This window comes from Equus asinus, chromosome 10 (genome assembly GCF_041296235.1).
Source record: "Equus asinus isolate D_3611 breed Donkey chromosome 10, EquAss-T2T_v2, whole genome shotgun sequence".
NCBI classification, from domain to species: domain Eukaryota; kingdom Metazoa; phylum Chordata; class Mammalia; order Perissodactyla; family Equidae; genus Equus; species Equus asinus.
The window spans coordinates 81,218,683-81,235,043 of record NC_091799.1 but is presented as its reverse complement, the minus strand read 5'-3'; the positions used below and the strand labels follow the sequence as shown (position 1 = coordinate 81,235,043).

Genomic DNA, 16,361 nt, shown 5'->3' with positions numbered 1-16,361 from the left:
TTTAATTTTGAATAGGCCCAATTTGTCTATTTTTTCTTTTGTTGCCATATCCAAGAAATCATTGCCAAACTCCAATGTCATGAAGATTTTTATGTATGTTTTCTTCTGAGAGTTTTATAGTTTTTAGCTCTTATATTTAAATCTTTAATCCATTTTGGGTTAATTTCTGTATATGTTTTAAGGGAAGGTTCCAATTTCATTCTTTTGCATGTAGTTATCCAGTTTGCCCAACACAACTTGTTGAAAAGATTATCCTTTCTCCATTGAATGGTCTCGGAACCCGTGTCAAAAATTAATTGACCATATACATGAGGATTTATTTCTTGGCTCTCTATTCTATTCTATTGGTCTATATTTCTGTTCTTATGCTAGTACCACACTGTTTTGATTACTGTAGCTTTGTAGTAAGTTTTGAAATCAGAAAATGTAATTCCTCCAACTTTGTTCTTCTTTTCCAGATATATTCTTTTAAATTTGTGCAAGCAAACAGCATGGATTTCTGAAAGATATTTTCAAGAGTGGCAAAATCTGAATCTTTTAAAGTTTAATACAGAAACCTATTTTCTTCCCTTTCTTTGCTACACTGAAAGGATTGAATGAAAATGCATCTTGCTTCCTTGTACCAAAACCCACTGCCTTGTTCCACAATCGTCTGGAAGGATTAGAAGGGTAAGGGAGGAGTTGATTCTGGGGGTAAGGATCGTGCTTGAAGAAGTATGAGAAGAGATAGACAGGTAGAGGAAGGCAATGCTCCTGGGAAGGGAAGGAGCTCCCTGCTAAAAAGAGGAAGGAAGGTGGGATGTTGCTAAAAAAAAAAGAAAGCAGGCAGGTTACTGGAGATGGCTCCCAGGGACTAGGAGTTGACTCCAGGGATATTACCAAGAATAAAGAGGGCTCTCCTGCCTGGGTTGATGGAACTGACACAGGACCATCCAAGGAGCATGGATCAGTCCCCTGTGCCAGGTCCTAGTGGGTAGCAGTGCTAAATGGAATTAGCTGGAGACCAGTTCAGCTGGAACAGTGGTTTTTAATGACACCTCTGCTAAAGTTCACTTACTATTTTGACGTTCCTCACCCCCAGTACCATCACAGGAAGAAAAAAAATCCTAAAAATATTTTATTTCTGGCACAGTTTCCACTCTCTCCTCCTACCTCCTTGCTTTTTAAAAAATTTGCTTCAACTGGCAGTCAATGATGCCTGCAAGTTGGGGCTTTTAGTTAGAGCAGAGAGAGAGTTAGATAACAGGAACAACCACTGTTTAATTCTTGCATGGGTGAGGATGAGGTGTTGACTGTCAACCTGGGCAATGTGACAAGGAAGGGAACAGAGCAATGAGCAGAATGAAGAAGGTCCAAAGTGTGTCAAGGGCTAGCGATGAAACTCCCAATCAGCCATGACAGCCAGGGCTGGGGCCGGCACAAGAGGCAAGAAAGCTGTAATCAGCAGTTACAGGGGCTGCACAAGGGGATGGCAGGGAGGCAAGACTCAGAAGTTTGGTTAAGACTGGCTTGGGTGGGTGGGGACATTGCTTGCACCAGGCACTTACAGCAAGAAGGGAGTTGGCTCAGTCAATGTCTCCTGAGCCCAGGAAAGCATATGTGCTCCAGGGTGGAGGAAGAGAGTGCATGGGGTACCCAGGGGAAAATGTTCCAGGAGTTGCTGACAATGTGAGTCTGTAAGCCGGGGGGAAGTTGCACTGGAGATGTGTTTGGGAATCCTCAGCATCTAGATAGTAAAGCCACCAAGGGTAATGGGTAAAATCACCCAGATAAAGTATACAAAGAGGAAAAAAAAGGAGGTGCAGTAAAAATCCCTGGAGTACCCAGCATTGAGGAGCAAACTCAACAAAAACCAATGTATGAGAATGCAAAAGACTCAAGAGGTAGTAAGAGAATGGAAGACTGTGGAGCCATAAAACCAAACAGAGAGGGAGAGAATTTTTAGAGGAAGAAGATGACCAATAGTTGCAGCTGCCACAGAGATGCCAAGTAAGGTGAGAGCTGAAGCTTTTCTGTTGAATTTGGCAGGTAGGGTATTGTGTTAGTCAGGGTTTCCAGAGAAACAGAACCAATAGGACCTATGTATTATCTATATATTATCTATACATATATAATGTAGATAGATATCTATATATCTAGAAAGAGATTTATTATAAGGATTGGCTCAAATGATTACAGAGGCTGAGAAGTCCCACAATCTATTGTCTGTAAGCTGGAGACCCAGAAAAGCCAATTGTGTGGTGTGAAGGCCTGAGAGCCAGAGTCGTCGATGGTGTAGATTCAGTCTGGGACTGAAGACCTGAGAATCACGAATGCTGAGGGCAGGAGGAGATGGATGTCCTAGCTCAAGTGGTCAGGCAGAGATGGCGAATCCAATCTTCCTCTACTTTTCTGTTCTACTTAAGTCTTCAACAAACTGTATGATGCCCACTCACATTGGGGAGGACCATCTGCTTTACTCAATCCACCTAACCAAATGCTCATCCTTTCCAGAAACACCCTCACAGATATACCCAGAAACAATGTTTAATAAGATATCTGGGCGTCCCACGGCCCAGTCAGGTTGCCACATAAAATTAACCATCACAGAGGTTATTGGTCACTTTTGCGAGAGTAGGTGCATGGGAGCCTACACTTTTTTTCCCAGTAGCATCGCTTTTAGGAAGAGGATATATGTTTGAAGGAAGTTTTTTTTTTTTTTTTTAAATGAGAGAGACAAGTATGGCAACAGGCTGAGGGGAAAAAAGGAAGAAGAATGTAGAAGCTGAAAATCCAGCAGAGAATGAACAATTTATGCAGCAAGATCTTGGAGAATATGCTGGGGGGAAAGGTGAAGATTCATGTGAAATAATGACCTGACTGTGAATGTGGATATGGGTTCTCTGAAGGATGAGGAAGTGGTAACAGGTGACACCTGGGGGCTTGGGGGGACTGCAGGTGAGAGAAGATGGTGTGCAGAAGCCCTGAGGTAGATGGGGAGACTAGCCTGACCAGAGAGCAGAAAGCCAGGGAAAGGCACAGGGGCACCAGGCTCGGGGGAAGCAAGGGACAGACAAGTAGGAAGGCATTAGAGCGTATTCAGCAGGAGAGTGATAAGGATCAAAATTTTTGCTGGATGGTTTCAATGTTTTTCTGATAAATTAAATGCCAAGTCACTTACTGAAAGTGAGAAGGGCAGAGGTGTGAACTGGGGCCCTGAAGAAAGTGCAAAGAATTGCAAGACCCCCTTGGAGAATGAATAAAAATCGTCTGGAAACCCTTTCGATTCCTCCTGTGTTATTATGTCCTTCTCGCATTTCATCCAAGGTGGTTTCCTTTTTTTCTAAAATAATCTCTGGTACTTTATTACCAAAATTCTATTTTGGTATTTCTAAATACGTATTTCTAAATACATATTTCTTTACATATCATATATGTTTCTAAATATATATATAATAGGTGTCCATGAATACACACACACATATAAAAACCCATATCAACTGGCTGTTGCTTATTTCAGATGGGCTCATTGCTGCCTTAAACTGTTGGTGACATTGTAGCATCTATGGCTAAAATGCACACAGCACCACTAGGAGTTAGTGTTTGCCTTTCTGTGAGGAGCACTGCTTTAGGTCTTAAGTACATGAGGATGGAGAAGACAAGGTCACCCCGCCAGCAGTGCAGAGTCTGCTTAGGGAGATAAGATACACACACAAGAATAAACACTAGTCCAAGATGGTGAGAGCCAAGTGCCAACTAAGGAAGTTCTGGGTCCAAAGGAAAGCAATGCTAAGGAAAGAGTTAATTTTAACTGAGCAGCCGCCAGTATATTTTCTTATTTAAATCCTCACAAGGGTTCTATAGGGTTATATTATCTTCTTTTTGGACCCAAAGAAGCTTCAGCTCAGAGAGGTTAACTTGCCCAAAACCAGTCCAGTGGAGAGCTTGTGCAGGCTCCCTTCATTGTGTCTTGTCGTCCCATTGAATTAAAAGTTTCTGTTTTCATTAGTTGCTGTTTGCAATGACCCTCCTTAACCAGTTCTTGATTAAATTGTATTAAGTTGTGTTCTTGATGTCTGTCCTCCATCATGGATTACGAGCACAACACCTTCAGTTCTACCAAACACTCCCTACATCTGCCACCAAGCTGACCCAGGGGTAACGACTTGATCTTAACTACACCTAAAGGGGTTGGTATAATTAAGCTTTCATTTCTGTGTCTTCACTCTTACTAAGTTAGGTGGTCCTCTTGTCCATGTTCAGATACTTTGTGGTGTCGTATTCTACTATTCCCGTTTTTAATGGGGCAAAACGTGCCATTTTTACTCTCTGTACCTCACTTGCAAGTGAGGTTTCAGCTTTTGTTAAGCCAGAGCAAGCTGCTGATGCAGGGTCCGGCAGCCTGCAACCTGCTTCAAACAACGACTGTGATGCTCTAGCATTAACTCTGATGATGAAGTGGCAAAGATTGTGATGTTTTCTGGGATTCTTTTGTTGTTCTTTGTAAGAAAAGTGAGATTTAAGTAGGATTTAAAGATGGAAGAATTAAGTCCTTCCATAGTGTAGAAATACCTTTTGAGGTTAGCTCAAATTACTGGCAAATTAAAAACTACACTGATATAAAAGATGGAGCTTTATAACACAAATAAGAGCCATAGTTTATTACTGTATCACCAATTTATGTATTTTACATCTCTTTATATTTATTATTATTAATGGTATAACCAAAGCTTGATGTGAGTTTTTTTAAATTACTCCCTTCTGAGTAGATTGGAATTTCAAGGGCTTTTAAACAGTTGCCAAGATTTTAATGTTATATTCTAATCACATGATTAACTGTCAATATGTTCCTTGTGTGGAAAAAAGTTTACTTGAGCTAAGTGTTCATTATCTTCCCTTCAGAGAGTTTTAACAAGAAAGGAAATAAAAGAGAGCTTGGCAAGAATGTGGCCTCCTTGCCTTATGTAAGCTGGCTTACATCCCACCTCCTGTGGGTAGAGCAGAAAATGGAATGGAATGGTCCTGCCCACGGCTCCAAATGGAAAGACGAGGACTCCATCATGATTAGAAACTTGTGAAAGAAGTGAATGACCATCAACACTCTAAGGCCACAGTTATTGCCCTTTCTGCTCCATGCCTCTGATGGCTTACCCATCTTCAATCCCCAGCTGCTCTTCGAGGACGAGGAGTGGTTTATCCTGATCAACAGGCACTGGGATAGAACCGTGCAAGCCTCATAGTCAAGAAATGAGGCCCAGGACCTGGCTACCTTCGGGAATCCTGTTGCTGGCCTTTATTCTTCATGTCCCTAGAGGTGGGAGACTAACAGAGTGTACTGTTAGGTAAACGCAAGATCCTGGAGGACCCAAGAAGCCATAGAAATATGTTCTATAGATTTATCTGAACAACTAAATCCTTCAGCCCCCTTCCTCCAGGAGAGGAGGTCCTGGCACTAGCAGGAACATTGGCCTGAGCATGAAAATATTTTTGTTTTTGTTTTATTTTAAATTTGTGTTGTATTGTTTCCTCTTACTATTTTTCTAAATTCCTAAATGGTTATCATAAACTTTACTTACATTGTTCTTCCCTTTTCCTTTATCTTAAAATAAAAGGAATATTGAAAGCAGGAAGGCTTTGAAGAATAACTAGGAAGTAAGTGTCAGTTTTCTTGTCCCATCCTCCTCACCTCATAATTTCCACTGAGAAAGAAGAGAGGAAGGAAACTCCAGGGAGAGTGAATTATAGGAGCAAAGAAACACTGTGCATGACATGGAAAGAGCAGCCGAGAAAACAGGTGGTTTGGGACAAACTGTGAAGGCTCTTGAAGGCCATAATAGCTGGAGTTTGGACTTTGTTCCATGGGCAGTGGGAACCCTCAAAGGCTTCAAGAGATGAGAAATGTGATCATATTTATCCTCTACTTAAGTGACTTTGGTATCAGTGTAAAGAATGGATTGGGAGGGAGTCCAGAATATCGGTTAGGAGGCAGTTTAGTTTAGGAGAGATGATGATGGCTCAAATTAAGGCAGTCTTGGTATAAAGGGATCATATTGGAAAAATTATGTTGGAGACAGTATTCATGAGACTTAGTTATTTGAAGGGCAAAAAAGATAACTTCAAGGAAAATAATGCCCTAAATTGTGAGTCTAAGACAAAAGGGGTACCATTAATCAAGAAGGGATTCATCGGAAGAGAGAGATTTAGTGTGTTTTATGTTAGATATGTTGAATTTGAAGTGTCCTTGTGACATCCAAATGAAGCCACAGACAGCTAGAATTCTGGGGTTGAGGCTCAGAAAAAAGGTTGAGACTGAGATGAGTATTTGGAAGTCATCAACATAGTCAAGATAGGTGACATTTCCACAGTGGATGAGGTTACCCATAGGCAGAGAGCAGAGCATGGAAGAAGAGGTGGTCCGGGACAGAACCTTGTAGTTGAGGAGCTGCCAGGAAAGAGACTGAGAAGGAGCAATCTGAGATAGAAGGACCACAGTGCAGAAGCCAAGGAAATCTTTTTTTTTTGTTTAAAGATTTTATTTTTTTTCCTTTTTCTCCCCAAAGTCCCCCGGTACATAGTTTTATATTCTTCATTGTGGGTCCTTCTAGTTGTGGCATGTGGGACGCTGCCTCAGCGTGGTTTGATGAGCAGTGCCATGTCCGCGCCCAGGATTCGAATGAACGAAACACTGGGCCGCCTGCAGTGGAGCACTGAACTTAACCACTCGGCCACGGGGCCAACCCTGAAGCCAAAGAAATCTTATTCAAGAAGGAGCAGTTGTTTAGAAAGAACAAAGGAAACACTAAGTTTGGGTCATAAGGAAACCACTGGTGGCCTTTGGAGCAGGCAGTTTCCAAGGAATGAGAGGCAGGAATGAGATCCTAGTGGTTGAGGCATGGAGGAGAGGCAGGGAGGATAATTGGAGCACAAAAACTGCTTGTGGGAGATTTTGTAGTGAAGGGAAGAAGAGCAATGTTGCTTGAAGGGAAGTAGTTTCTATTTGCATAGTTCATTAGTTCGCAAAGCACATTTACATCCATTACCTCACTTGGTTCCCATCTCATGAGGTAGCAAGGGCAAGTATTGATATGCTTGGGAACAAAATGAGGTTAAAAAGAGGTTAAAAGTCTTCTCCAAGGCGTCTGTAGCAAATAAGTAGAAGGTCTGAGTTTGGAATTCAGGTCAGTTGACTCTTAATCCAATAATCTTTCCACTGTGCCCAAACAGAGCCTTTCTAAAGTGTTTGCTCTCTTTGGGTATTGGATACTGGATGGCATTCAGCTCCTTGTTAAGGGGGTTTGATCTTATCTGGGAGACACTGGGGAGCAACTGGAAGGCTTGTGTAAGGGAATGCCTGTGTAGGTCAACGCTTGAGGGAGACAAATCTGGCAGTGAGGTATAGGCTGTGTTAGTGGAACAGACACCTCAGGGGGTAGATCATTAAGACATGGCTTCAAAGTGGAACACAGTTAAAATAAACATCAAATTGCATGCTGGGAAAGTTATTTCCCTTTCAGTTCTGTGGGTCCTGTTCTGTTTGTGTTAAGAAGAGGATCTCAGTTTGCTAGTCTCTTCTAACACCCCTCAGAGACTCTCTTATCTTCTTGAACAAAGAGAGAACAGCCTCAGGCTGAGATCATTTGCCTAGTGTCTTGCTAGAACTGAATTACATTGCTTTGTATTCACCCTATTTTTATGATTATTTTCCAGTTAGGACAAGTAGTAACGATTTCTCATTTGTTATAACTATAGAAAGGTTATTATCAAATACAGTGGTCCCTCAGGGTCCACGGAGGATTGGTTCCAGGACCCCCTGAAGATATAAAAATCCATGGATGTTTAAGTCCCTCATAGAAAAAGGTGTGATATTTGCATATAACCTATGCACATCCTCCTGGATACTTTAAATCACCTTTAGATTACTTATCCTACCTAATACAATGTAAATGCTATGTAAATAGCTGTTATATTGTTTAGCAAATAAAGAAAAAGAAGTCTGTACATGTTCAGTACAGATGTAATCCTCATAGGCCTTTGATCTGAGGGCTGACTGTATATCTAAACAAAAAAAGTAAAATTAAGGAAAAATATTAAGTCAATCCTAAGACAGGTGGTATACACATATGAGAAAAAAACACTATGAACGTGTATTTTAATGACTAACATTTGGGAAATTTTGGTCTTGAAGACTGTTGCAATAGGAGTAACGAGGGTATAGTCCAGGGCAGGATGAGGGCAATGGGAATGGAGGAGGCTCTGATAGACATTTTAAGGGAGTTAAAGGAGAGCAGCACAGTTATCTACCTGGGGTACTTTCTACAGCATTTCTCAGGATGCTTATGGCTTCAATAATAGAAAACCTCAACCAAAAAGGCTTGTGCAATACAGCAGATTTCTTATCTCATCTAACCAGGAGCCTCAAAGTAAGGTGGCTCCCAGATTGCTTAAGTCAGTGGCTCATCGACATCACTAAGGACTCAGCTTCCTTCCACCTTCCAACCTTAGCAAAAAAGCTTTGTCCTCATGGCTCCAAAATGGCTGACATAGTTCCAGCAGTCTCATCATGACATTTGATGCTTCTGTGTAAGAAGTAGACATCTCTTCCAAAGATGGGGATGAAGAGTGAAGAATAGAGAAATCTTTCCCTGAAGGCACCTCCACCAAAAGATTTTCCTTCAAGATTAATTGTCCAAAAATATGTCACATATCATGCATAAACCAATCACTGCAAAGGGGAATCAAATTACCATAACTTACCTAGACTAATTGGTATTTATTCTCTGGGCTAGGGACAGAGGCCCCTTCCTGAAGGATGGACTTCTCGAGAGAATAGAGGCTCTGTTAAGAAATATGGCTGGTAGGCAGTCAACCATGTCTTTGACACCTTAGACTAGTGGTTCTGGAATTCCTCAAATTAACCCTTGAACATAAGTGGGAAGTTCTTGAGGCTTGTGGTTTTTTATTTTTAAAAATTTCATTTGGCTTTTCTTTCCATGTGTTGGATTAAGGCAGAACGAAATACTTCCACGGCAAAATCAACTTCTGGTTTAGTGATGCACATTGGGGGTGCAATGCGGAATGTCTGAGGAGACAAAGGGAAATAGAGCAGTGGATCATCATAGAGTCAAATCTGACTTTGAGGAAATGCATTAAAGTGAGAATCCCAAATCTTGTTTTTACGACATTTCTTACATTTTTTCCCCGTGGGTTGGTCTCCTCCCTTCTCCCCAGTGCTGTACCCAAGCCATTCGTCCTCCAGTCCTTGTAAAACTTCTGGTGCCATCTGGCTCTGCTTCTTTTCCTTTTCGTCATCTGCTCACCTCCTGGTCCTTCTATCACCTTCACTGAGGTCTTAGGTACTTATCTACACTCCATTTCTGCTATCATCCAGGGTGACCTCCATGTTCGTGTGTACAACCCAACAAACTCGCTTCTCAGTTTCCTGTGACAACTCCCAGAACCTTCATCTCTGTTCCTCTGCATCCATTCACACCCAAGGCCAGCGCCATGAGCCTCCTCCTCAACCGGAATAACTCAATTTCTGATTCGCATTCCATCTGCCTTTTTCATGAAAGTGTCAGTCTCCTCATTCCTCCATTATCTTCAGGTCTATCGCCTGACTCAGATGTCCTCCTTCCTTTCCTACCCAGCTTGGAGCACACGGTGGATGGTCTGAACTGCTCTCTCACCTGCCCCCGTATGTTGCTTGCACTTCTACCCTTCTGCTGCTGCACCCACATGGCAAGGTCCCAGCCCTGATCAAAGCTCTAATTGAACTGTTTTGCCTCAACACAGATAGCTGAGAAGTATTAGAGAAGATCACACGCTGGGCAGTCTGACACCACTAGATATGCAGGGTCTCTAATTTCTGCTGGTCCCCCCAATTTTTCTTGTCCTCTGTCAGCTTCCTTTCCCATTCTAAACCTTTATCATTCTTCTCAGTTTCCTTGCTCAACTCCCACGCCTCTGTCTATTTCATAGACAATCTTGCCTCATGCTTTTCAGAAGCTGTCAGGCAAGATCTTTCTATAAACTTGTTTGCTCCCACATCCATTCTTACAGCCCTGCCTGAAGGTTCAGAGAACAAGCTGTCTCTCCCGTTCAACTTGAAATTTTCCACCTGTGCCCTCGGTCCTTGATCCTGCCATCACCTTCACTCCCAGAAACATCCCCATGTTCTCTTGCATCTTCAACTTCCCCTCAGCCTATAAACTAACAGGCTTTGAGCTCTTGTAATCCGAATTCAAACCATACCAAATAAAAGTGTGTTGACTCCCTGGATCCCTTCTAGCTACTGTACAAGTGCTGTCCTTTCCTTTTATCCAAATTTACTAAAAAGACTGGTTGATGCTTCTTGGCCATTATTTTTCACTCTGCCCTCCTTGTTCACATCTCAGCCCACTGCAAGCTGGTTTCTGCCCCTATAAACATTCTGACACCACTCTAGTTCATGTTGCCAGTGATCTGCTAAGTGCAGAATCCAATGAGCATCCTTCCTGACCTTCTCTGCTGCATCTGGCACTTGGGTCCCTTCCTCTTCCCGGACCTCTCCAATCTCTTTCTTCCATGACTCCGCACTCTCCTAGCTCTTCTCACGTGTCTCCACCCTTTTTTTTTTTGTCTGTGCCTAGGCACTTTTTCTTCCACTTGCCCTTTATATGTTGATGCTACCTGGGTTTCTATCTTCATCTCACTGCACTTTTCATCTAGACACACTTCCCAGGAGAATTCCTCATCTTTCCAATTATATGCTGATGACTCCCAAATCCCAAATCATGATCTTCACCTCAGTTCTTTCCTCTGAGCTACAGACTTTTCTAAAGAAACGGATGTCCATAAATACCTCAAATGGAGCCTGTTGAAAGCTGAGCTCATCCTCGCACTCCCTAAACCAAGGTAGATGTGAGGGATTCATCCTTGCCTCTTCCTTGTTCTTCACATCCAAGTCCTGTGCATTTCCAATTCCAGAATTGTCCTCTGAATGTCTCCTCTCTCCCTACTACTACGGCTCAAGTTCAAACAGCATCATGAGCCGCCACCTTGACTCCCTGACTCCAGTCTCGTCCCCTCAGGTTTATCCTCCTCAGAGGATGGATTCAGAAATCAGACTGCCTGAGTCTGGGTCTTGGTTCTGCCACTTACTGGCTGTGTGATTTGGGCAATTTACTTAACCGCTCTGTCTTTTTTTCTTCATCTGTAAAATAAGGATAATAGTAGTACTTATTTATTTATTTTTTTTTTGGAGGAAGATTAGCCCTCAGCTAACTACTGCCAGTCCTCCTCTCTTTGCTGAGGAAGCCTGACTCCGAGCCAACATCCGTGCCCATCTTCCCCTAGTTTATAGGTGGGACGCCTACCACAGCATGGCTGCCAAGCAGCGCCATGTCCGCACCCGGGATCCGAACCAGCGAACCCCAGGCCGCCGAGAAGCGGAACGTGGGAACTTAACCGCTGCGCCACCGGGCCGGCCCCTAGCAGTACTTATTTTATGGGCTTACTGAGAGCATTAAATGAGTTCATATAGACAAGTTGTTTAGAACAGTGCCTGACAAGTAGTGAGGTGTTTTTTATTCTTACCCCCCACTGCCTCAAGGCTTATGCTCCAGCCGCAGCAGCGTGCATGCAGCTCTTTGCACTCTGCCACAGTTGTACATGTGCTTTGAGTGTTTATCTCATTGTTTAAGGCTCAGCTTAGTCAGAAAGGCTGGCCTAGGGGTCTTTTTCCTCCTTTACTACCCCTTTTTATAGCTATCTATGAGCGTGCTACATCGTAATGTAATTTGCTGTTTTTGTGTCTTTCTCTCTCGCCAGCACCACGACAGGAGGGACCAGATCTTCTGTATCATTGTAGCTTTAGCACCCAGCATAGCAACTCCTGCTTAACATTTAAATGTTTGCTAGATAACGAAATAATAACTAAGCCAGTGAATAATTAATTCTTTTATGTCTTCATAAGTTGTGCATCTTAGGATTTTTAATCATGAAATTACTCCTCCTGATTTGTACAGAAAAATACTTAGGACCAGGACTAGAAAAAACTCCCCGAGCATGTCCAGCAAAAGTGCTCATCCTGGTTTTGTTTGAGGGGGTTTGGTTTGGGCTGGGAGTGCTTTGAACCGGTTTGTTTACCGGCAGAGGAGAAGTCGAGGGGAAGCTGCAGATACAAGAGAACACAGACATGTTTCCTTGAGCCAGGTGGAGGGAGCGTTGAGCTCAAGAGCACACATGGAGACCTGGGTCTGAACAGGAGACACACCCCATTCTCTGAACCTTCAGGAAACGAGGTAAGGAATGGATGTGGGGACAGATGATTTCTATAGAGATCTTGCCTAATAGCTTCAATTTTCTCTGAGAGGTACGAGGCAAGAGCGTTCACCGAGACAGAGTGACAGGCAGGAATGGAGCAGGGAAGCTGGGATGAATGACTAAGGACTAGGACGTTTAAAATGGGAAAGAAAGATGACAAAGGATAAGAACAATATTAGGCAAGGAGCACAAGTTACCCAAATCTTAAATCTCTGCCCCAGAGCCAGCCGCTGGGAAGGGTCCTGCTGCTGTGAGGGATTTAGGGTAGATCGCTTTGCTGACAGCAGCAGCAGCCCATGCCCACCGGGCAGGCCCACCCGGGGTCCTGACTGTGCAGCCGGACCCGGCTTTTCCAGGAAGGGGGCAGGGAGAGCTTGGTCTCTGCAGCTCCCAGCCTGAGGGGCTGGCTGGCCGATTTTGAGTTCCACATTAGAGACCCGACCAGGGTGGTCCCCCACCTCTCCTGCAGGGTCACCTGGGCCTGCCAACACTGTTAGGTTGCTCCTGGCCATAGCAGCCACCAAGGTTTAGCAAGTATAGGGTTCCCAAAGTCAGAGCCCAAGGCTGAGTCAAGAACGCCTAGGGTTGCTCTTACAGGGGTTAGAACGAATTCATACATAAGACATGCTATCCATTGCATGACTGTTATGATTCTATTATGACCTATACTGTAAATCCTCTGGTTTGTCTGTGCATCTCATTCCTGCCCTGTCACAGTGTCCTCTGTATCTGTTCTGCACGGAACCGCTATAACCAAACCATTTCACACAGCGCCTCCTGGTGGTCGGAAGGCCTCACTGCCCCTTTCTTTTGAAAATACCTGAGCACCTGTGCCTAGAGATGAGACTGGGTCCCCTAGAATAGTCGTGAAGAAAAGTGACCAGTATTGGGACACCACAGAGAGGCCTATCTAAAGTGATAGGTAAAGACCAGCCTTTCTCTTACCTGAGAAAAAATGCCGGATTTGCCAACTAGAAGCCCCATGTGTTTGCAGTCCTCGTGAATTTGACTGACTTCTTCCGGGGGAAGAGGCTGGCGGCTCATCTGTAAATATGTTTAAAAAATATTTTCTGTTTGGTGTTTGAATTGTTAAAGACGTTATTCCCAAGAGAAAAAGAAAGAAACTCAAGCAGTCAATGCTCTTCTCTCCCTCCCCATCTCTCTCTCCTCCTGTAATTGAATAAAGCTGTTAATTGCTGTACTGGATTTTTTGGGAGCTATTAAATATATATATATATATATATATATATATATATATATATATATATATATATATTTTATCTCAGCTCATCCTAAATTTCCAAAGATACAATGAAGTCGAATGAATCTTGGCTCTGCTAATGGCGACTCTGGGAGCGTGGTTCTTTAACAGCCGAATTTGCAGTCTGCTTTATTTACGTGGAAATTCTGCTCAGCTCTTCACTTTGTTTTGCCCATGTAAAGAGCTCATTTCAAAGTCCAGGAAATGGCTCAGAACCAGTCCAGCCTTTCCCTGGGCCACAGCATGGACTGGGCAGCTGGGGTGGGGCTGTTTGTCCTTATCTTCCCCGCTTGTGGATTTGTTGTTTTTCTCCCAAAGCTTAATCCTTCAGCTTTAGGAAAGGTAAGCATTTTGAGAGCCAAGGGGCTGTTTCAGGTCACTAGGCATCTGAAGTTGGTTCCTCCCTGTGGATGCAGATGTGCCAGTACCCCTTTGGTGACCCTGGGCTGGGGACTGGTGCCCTTTCTGTGTGTCTCCTGTCTTCCGAGTCCGTGACTTACAAACGCCCCCCTCGAACTTAGTCATTTCAGGTCTGTGTGTCTGCATTACCTGGAAAGCTTTTCAAACTCCTGCTGTTTGGGCCTCACGCTGGGCCTCTAGAATTAGAATATTTGGGGCAGGCCTAGGCATCTGTATTTGTAAAGTGCTCCTGGGTGCCTGGGCTGAGGACTCTGCTGCAGTGCTCCTATCTTGAGTGCTGAGTGCTGTGCCGCCGCTGGTATCTCATTTTTCTGTAGCACTGCCGTTGTGATCATCAGCACTGGGTCTGGCTCTCTGGTTTCAGATGCATCTGGCCTGGTCCTGGCTCGTGAGCGAGCCCCTGCGACCATGGTGCAGTAGAGGAGGGCTCCCTCTGGTGCTCCCAGCTTCATTCTTCTCCTGTGGGCTTCCTACCCACCCGCCCTCTAGGCTTTACTATCCATTCCCTTCCCCCACAATCCCTGATCCAACTCACTCCCCGAATCTGTTATTCCTGGTTAAGTGGCAGTGTCGGAGCACAGAATAAGACTGGACCTCCCGGAGATGTTTGCAGTTTTTGTCTGTCCTAAAGCTTTAGGATAAGGAAATAACATTCAGACTTTTAGACTCCTTGATAACGGAGGACGTGAGATGGGGGAAAAGACCAGGTCTTCTCAGCTATCCTAAAATGTCATCACGCACTCCTGCTTGCCCCTGAAGTTCTCCGCTACTAGACAGGGGAGACAAACACTACAAAATAGTTTAGGACTAAACTGGGAGAACTGGAAAGAGGTTCGATATGGTTTAGGGGGTGAGAGGTGAGAGGGGGACCGGCACCCTCTGGAAAGGTTTCATGATGGGAAGTTGGGTTGGTGGGGCCTTGGTGGATATTAAAGATCTGGGAGGTAGAGTTTTTTTGGTTTCATCCTGGTCTGGGCCAATGCCTTCCCTGCTCCCTTGCCCGTTTTATCACCCCCTGGCCTCAGCTGCTATGACTAATCAAACGTCTTGTATGCATTCCACAGAGAAAAGCAGAGTGGGAAGCTCTCACAAGGCACAGCCACAGGACAGCCTGCCCAGGCCCTGTGCTCAGGCCTACGCCCCAAATGCCTGATAACCAACTGGGCATGTTAGTGACTGACCTCTCGTTGGGTGTATAATGTAGCTTCACATTTATCTTTTTTGCTTTTTGGGTTTTTTTTGCCCTTTTAGGGGGTAAATCTGCATTTAAATAATTATAAAAGTAATCCATGGTTATTGGGGGAAAAAAAAACCCTTAAAGCAATATGAAAGTGCATTAAGTAAAAATGGCAAGTTTCCCCTCCCCCAACCCTACTCCTAGGGCCACTGCCTGCTGGTAATTTGATGTGAACCATTTTTTCTATGCACACAAATACATCTATATGCATATTTTTAAAAAGTCATACTTTATAATGTTTTTCAATTTGCTTTTAACAATTTCCAATATCCCTTGGACATTTTTCCATGTCAGTGTATTTGGACCCAGTCTTCTTAAAGGTTACCTAGTATTTAATTGTTTGTTGGTAATGTGTTCAATTTCCTGTTGTTGGGCATTTGTGTTGTTTGCAATTTGTCATGATTATAAACAATGCTGCAAACATCCCTGCTTATATATATCTTTACACACTTCTGTGAGCATTTCTTTAGGACACATTTTTAGAAGTGGAATTGCTTGGTCAAAAGAAATTTAGGATTTTGACAGAGACAGACAAATTGCTGTTCAAAGGGCTGTTCCAACTTACATCCTCTCAGTGTATGGGAGTTTCGATTTGGGGTTATGCTGGACAGTTTTGAGCTGTTATAATTACATGAATGTGGTCTGAGGTGTTGCAGGGGCCTGAAATCCATCAACAAGCCCTTATAAAGCACCTACCATCTGTATGTTTCCTGGCCTCAAAAATGTACAACTTATTTAGGAAAATAAGGTATTTACATGTGAAAACTGAGTCAACAAATACCTGGTTTGAAAGATCTTTTGAGAAGAACTCTTAGCTAGTGAGTGCTAGAGAGACTCTCTGATGGCTGGAGCCCCGGGATGGGGGAAGGAACAAAGGCCTTAAGAGGTGGAGACGTGATAAAGATTTGGATCTCAGGAAAGGCTAGGATTTCCTTAGGTAGGTAGAGATAGAGAGGAGAGTGCTGTATTCTACGCTTGGAGAAAAGTTTGAGGGACATTTGGGTTAGGAAAGTGAATGGCATTGAGGGGACAATGATTAGAAGTAGGGAACGCAGGAGCCAGGAATTAAACCTGGGTAGTCTGCCTCCAGAGCCCAAGCTTACAACTACCAAATGGCAGAGGGAAGAGAAAAAGAGCTCATCATATAGATAACTACTATAC

The 16,361-nt window shown here is 43.6% G+C and overlaps 1 protein-coding gene across 4 annotated transcripts in view; it reads right to left on the bottom strand.

Moving 5' to 3' along the window:
* Positions 1–8,910: 8,910 nt before the first annotated feature.
* Positions 8,911–16,361, bottom strand: part of AGXT2 (alanine--glyoxylate aminotransferase 2) — a 36,415-nt gene continuing 28,964 nt past the window's right edge. For all 4 annotated transcript variants that reach the window (XM_070519795.1, XM_070519794.1, XM_014831274.3 and 1 more), the window contains 2 exons: positions 13,228–13,326; positions 8,911–9,058 (listed from right to left, as the gene is read on the bottom strand). In XM_070519795.1, the coding sequence (XP_070375896.1) occupies positions 8,951–9,058; positions 13,228–13,326 (207 nt within the window). In that variant the 3' untranslated portion in view covers positions 8,911–8,950. The remainder of the gene's footprint in view (positions 9,059–13,227; positions 13,327–16,361) is intronic.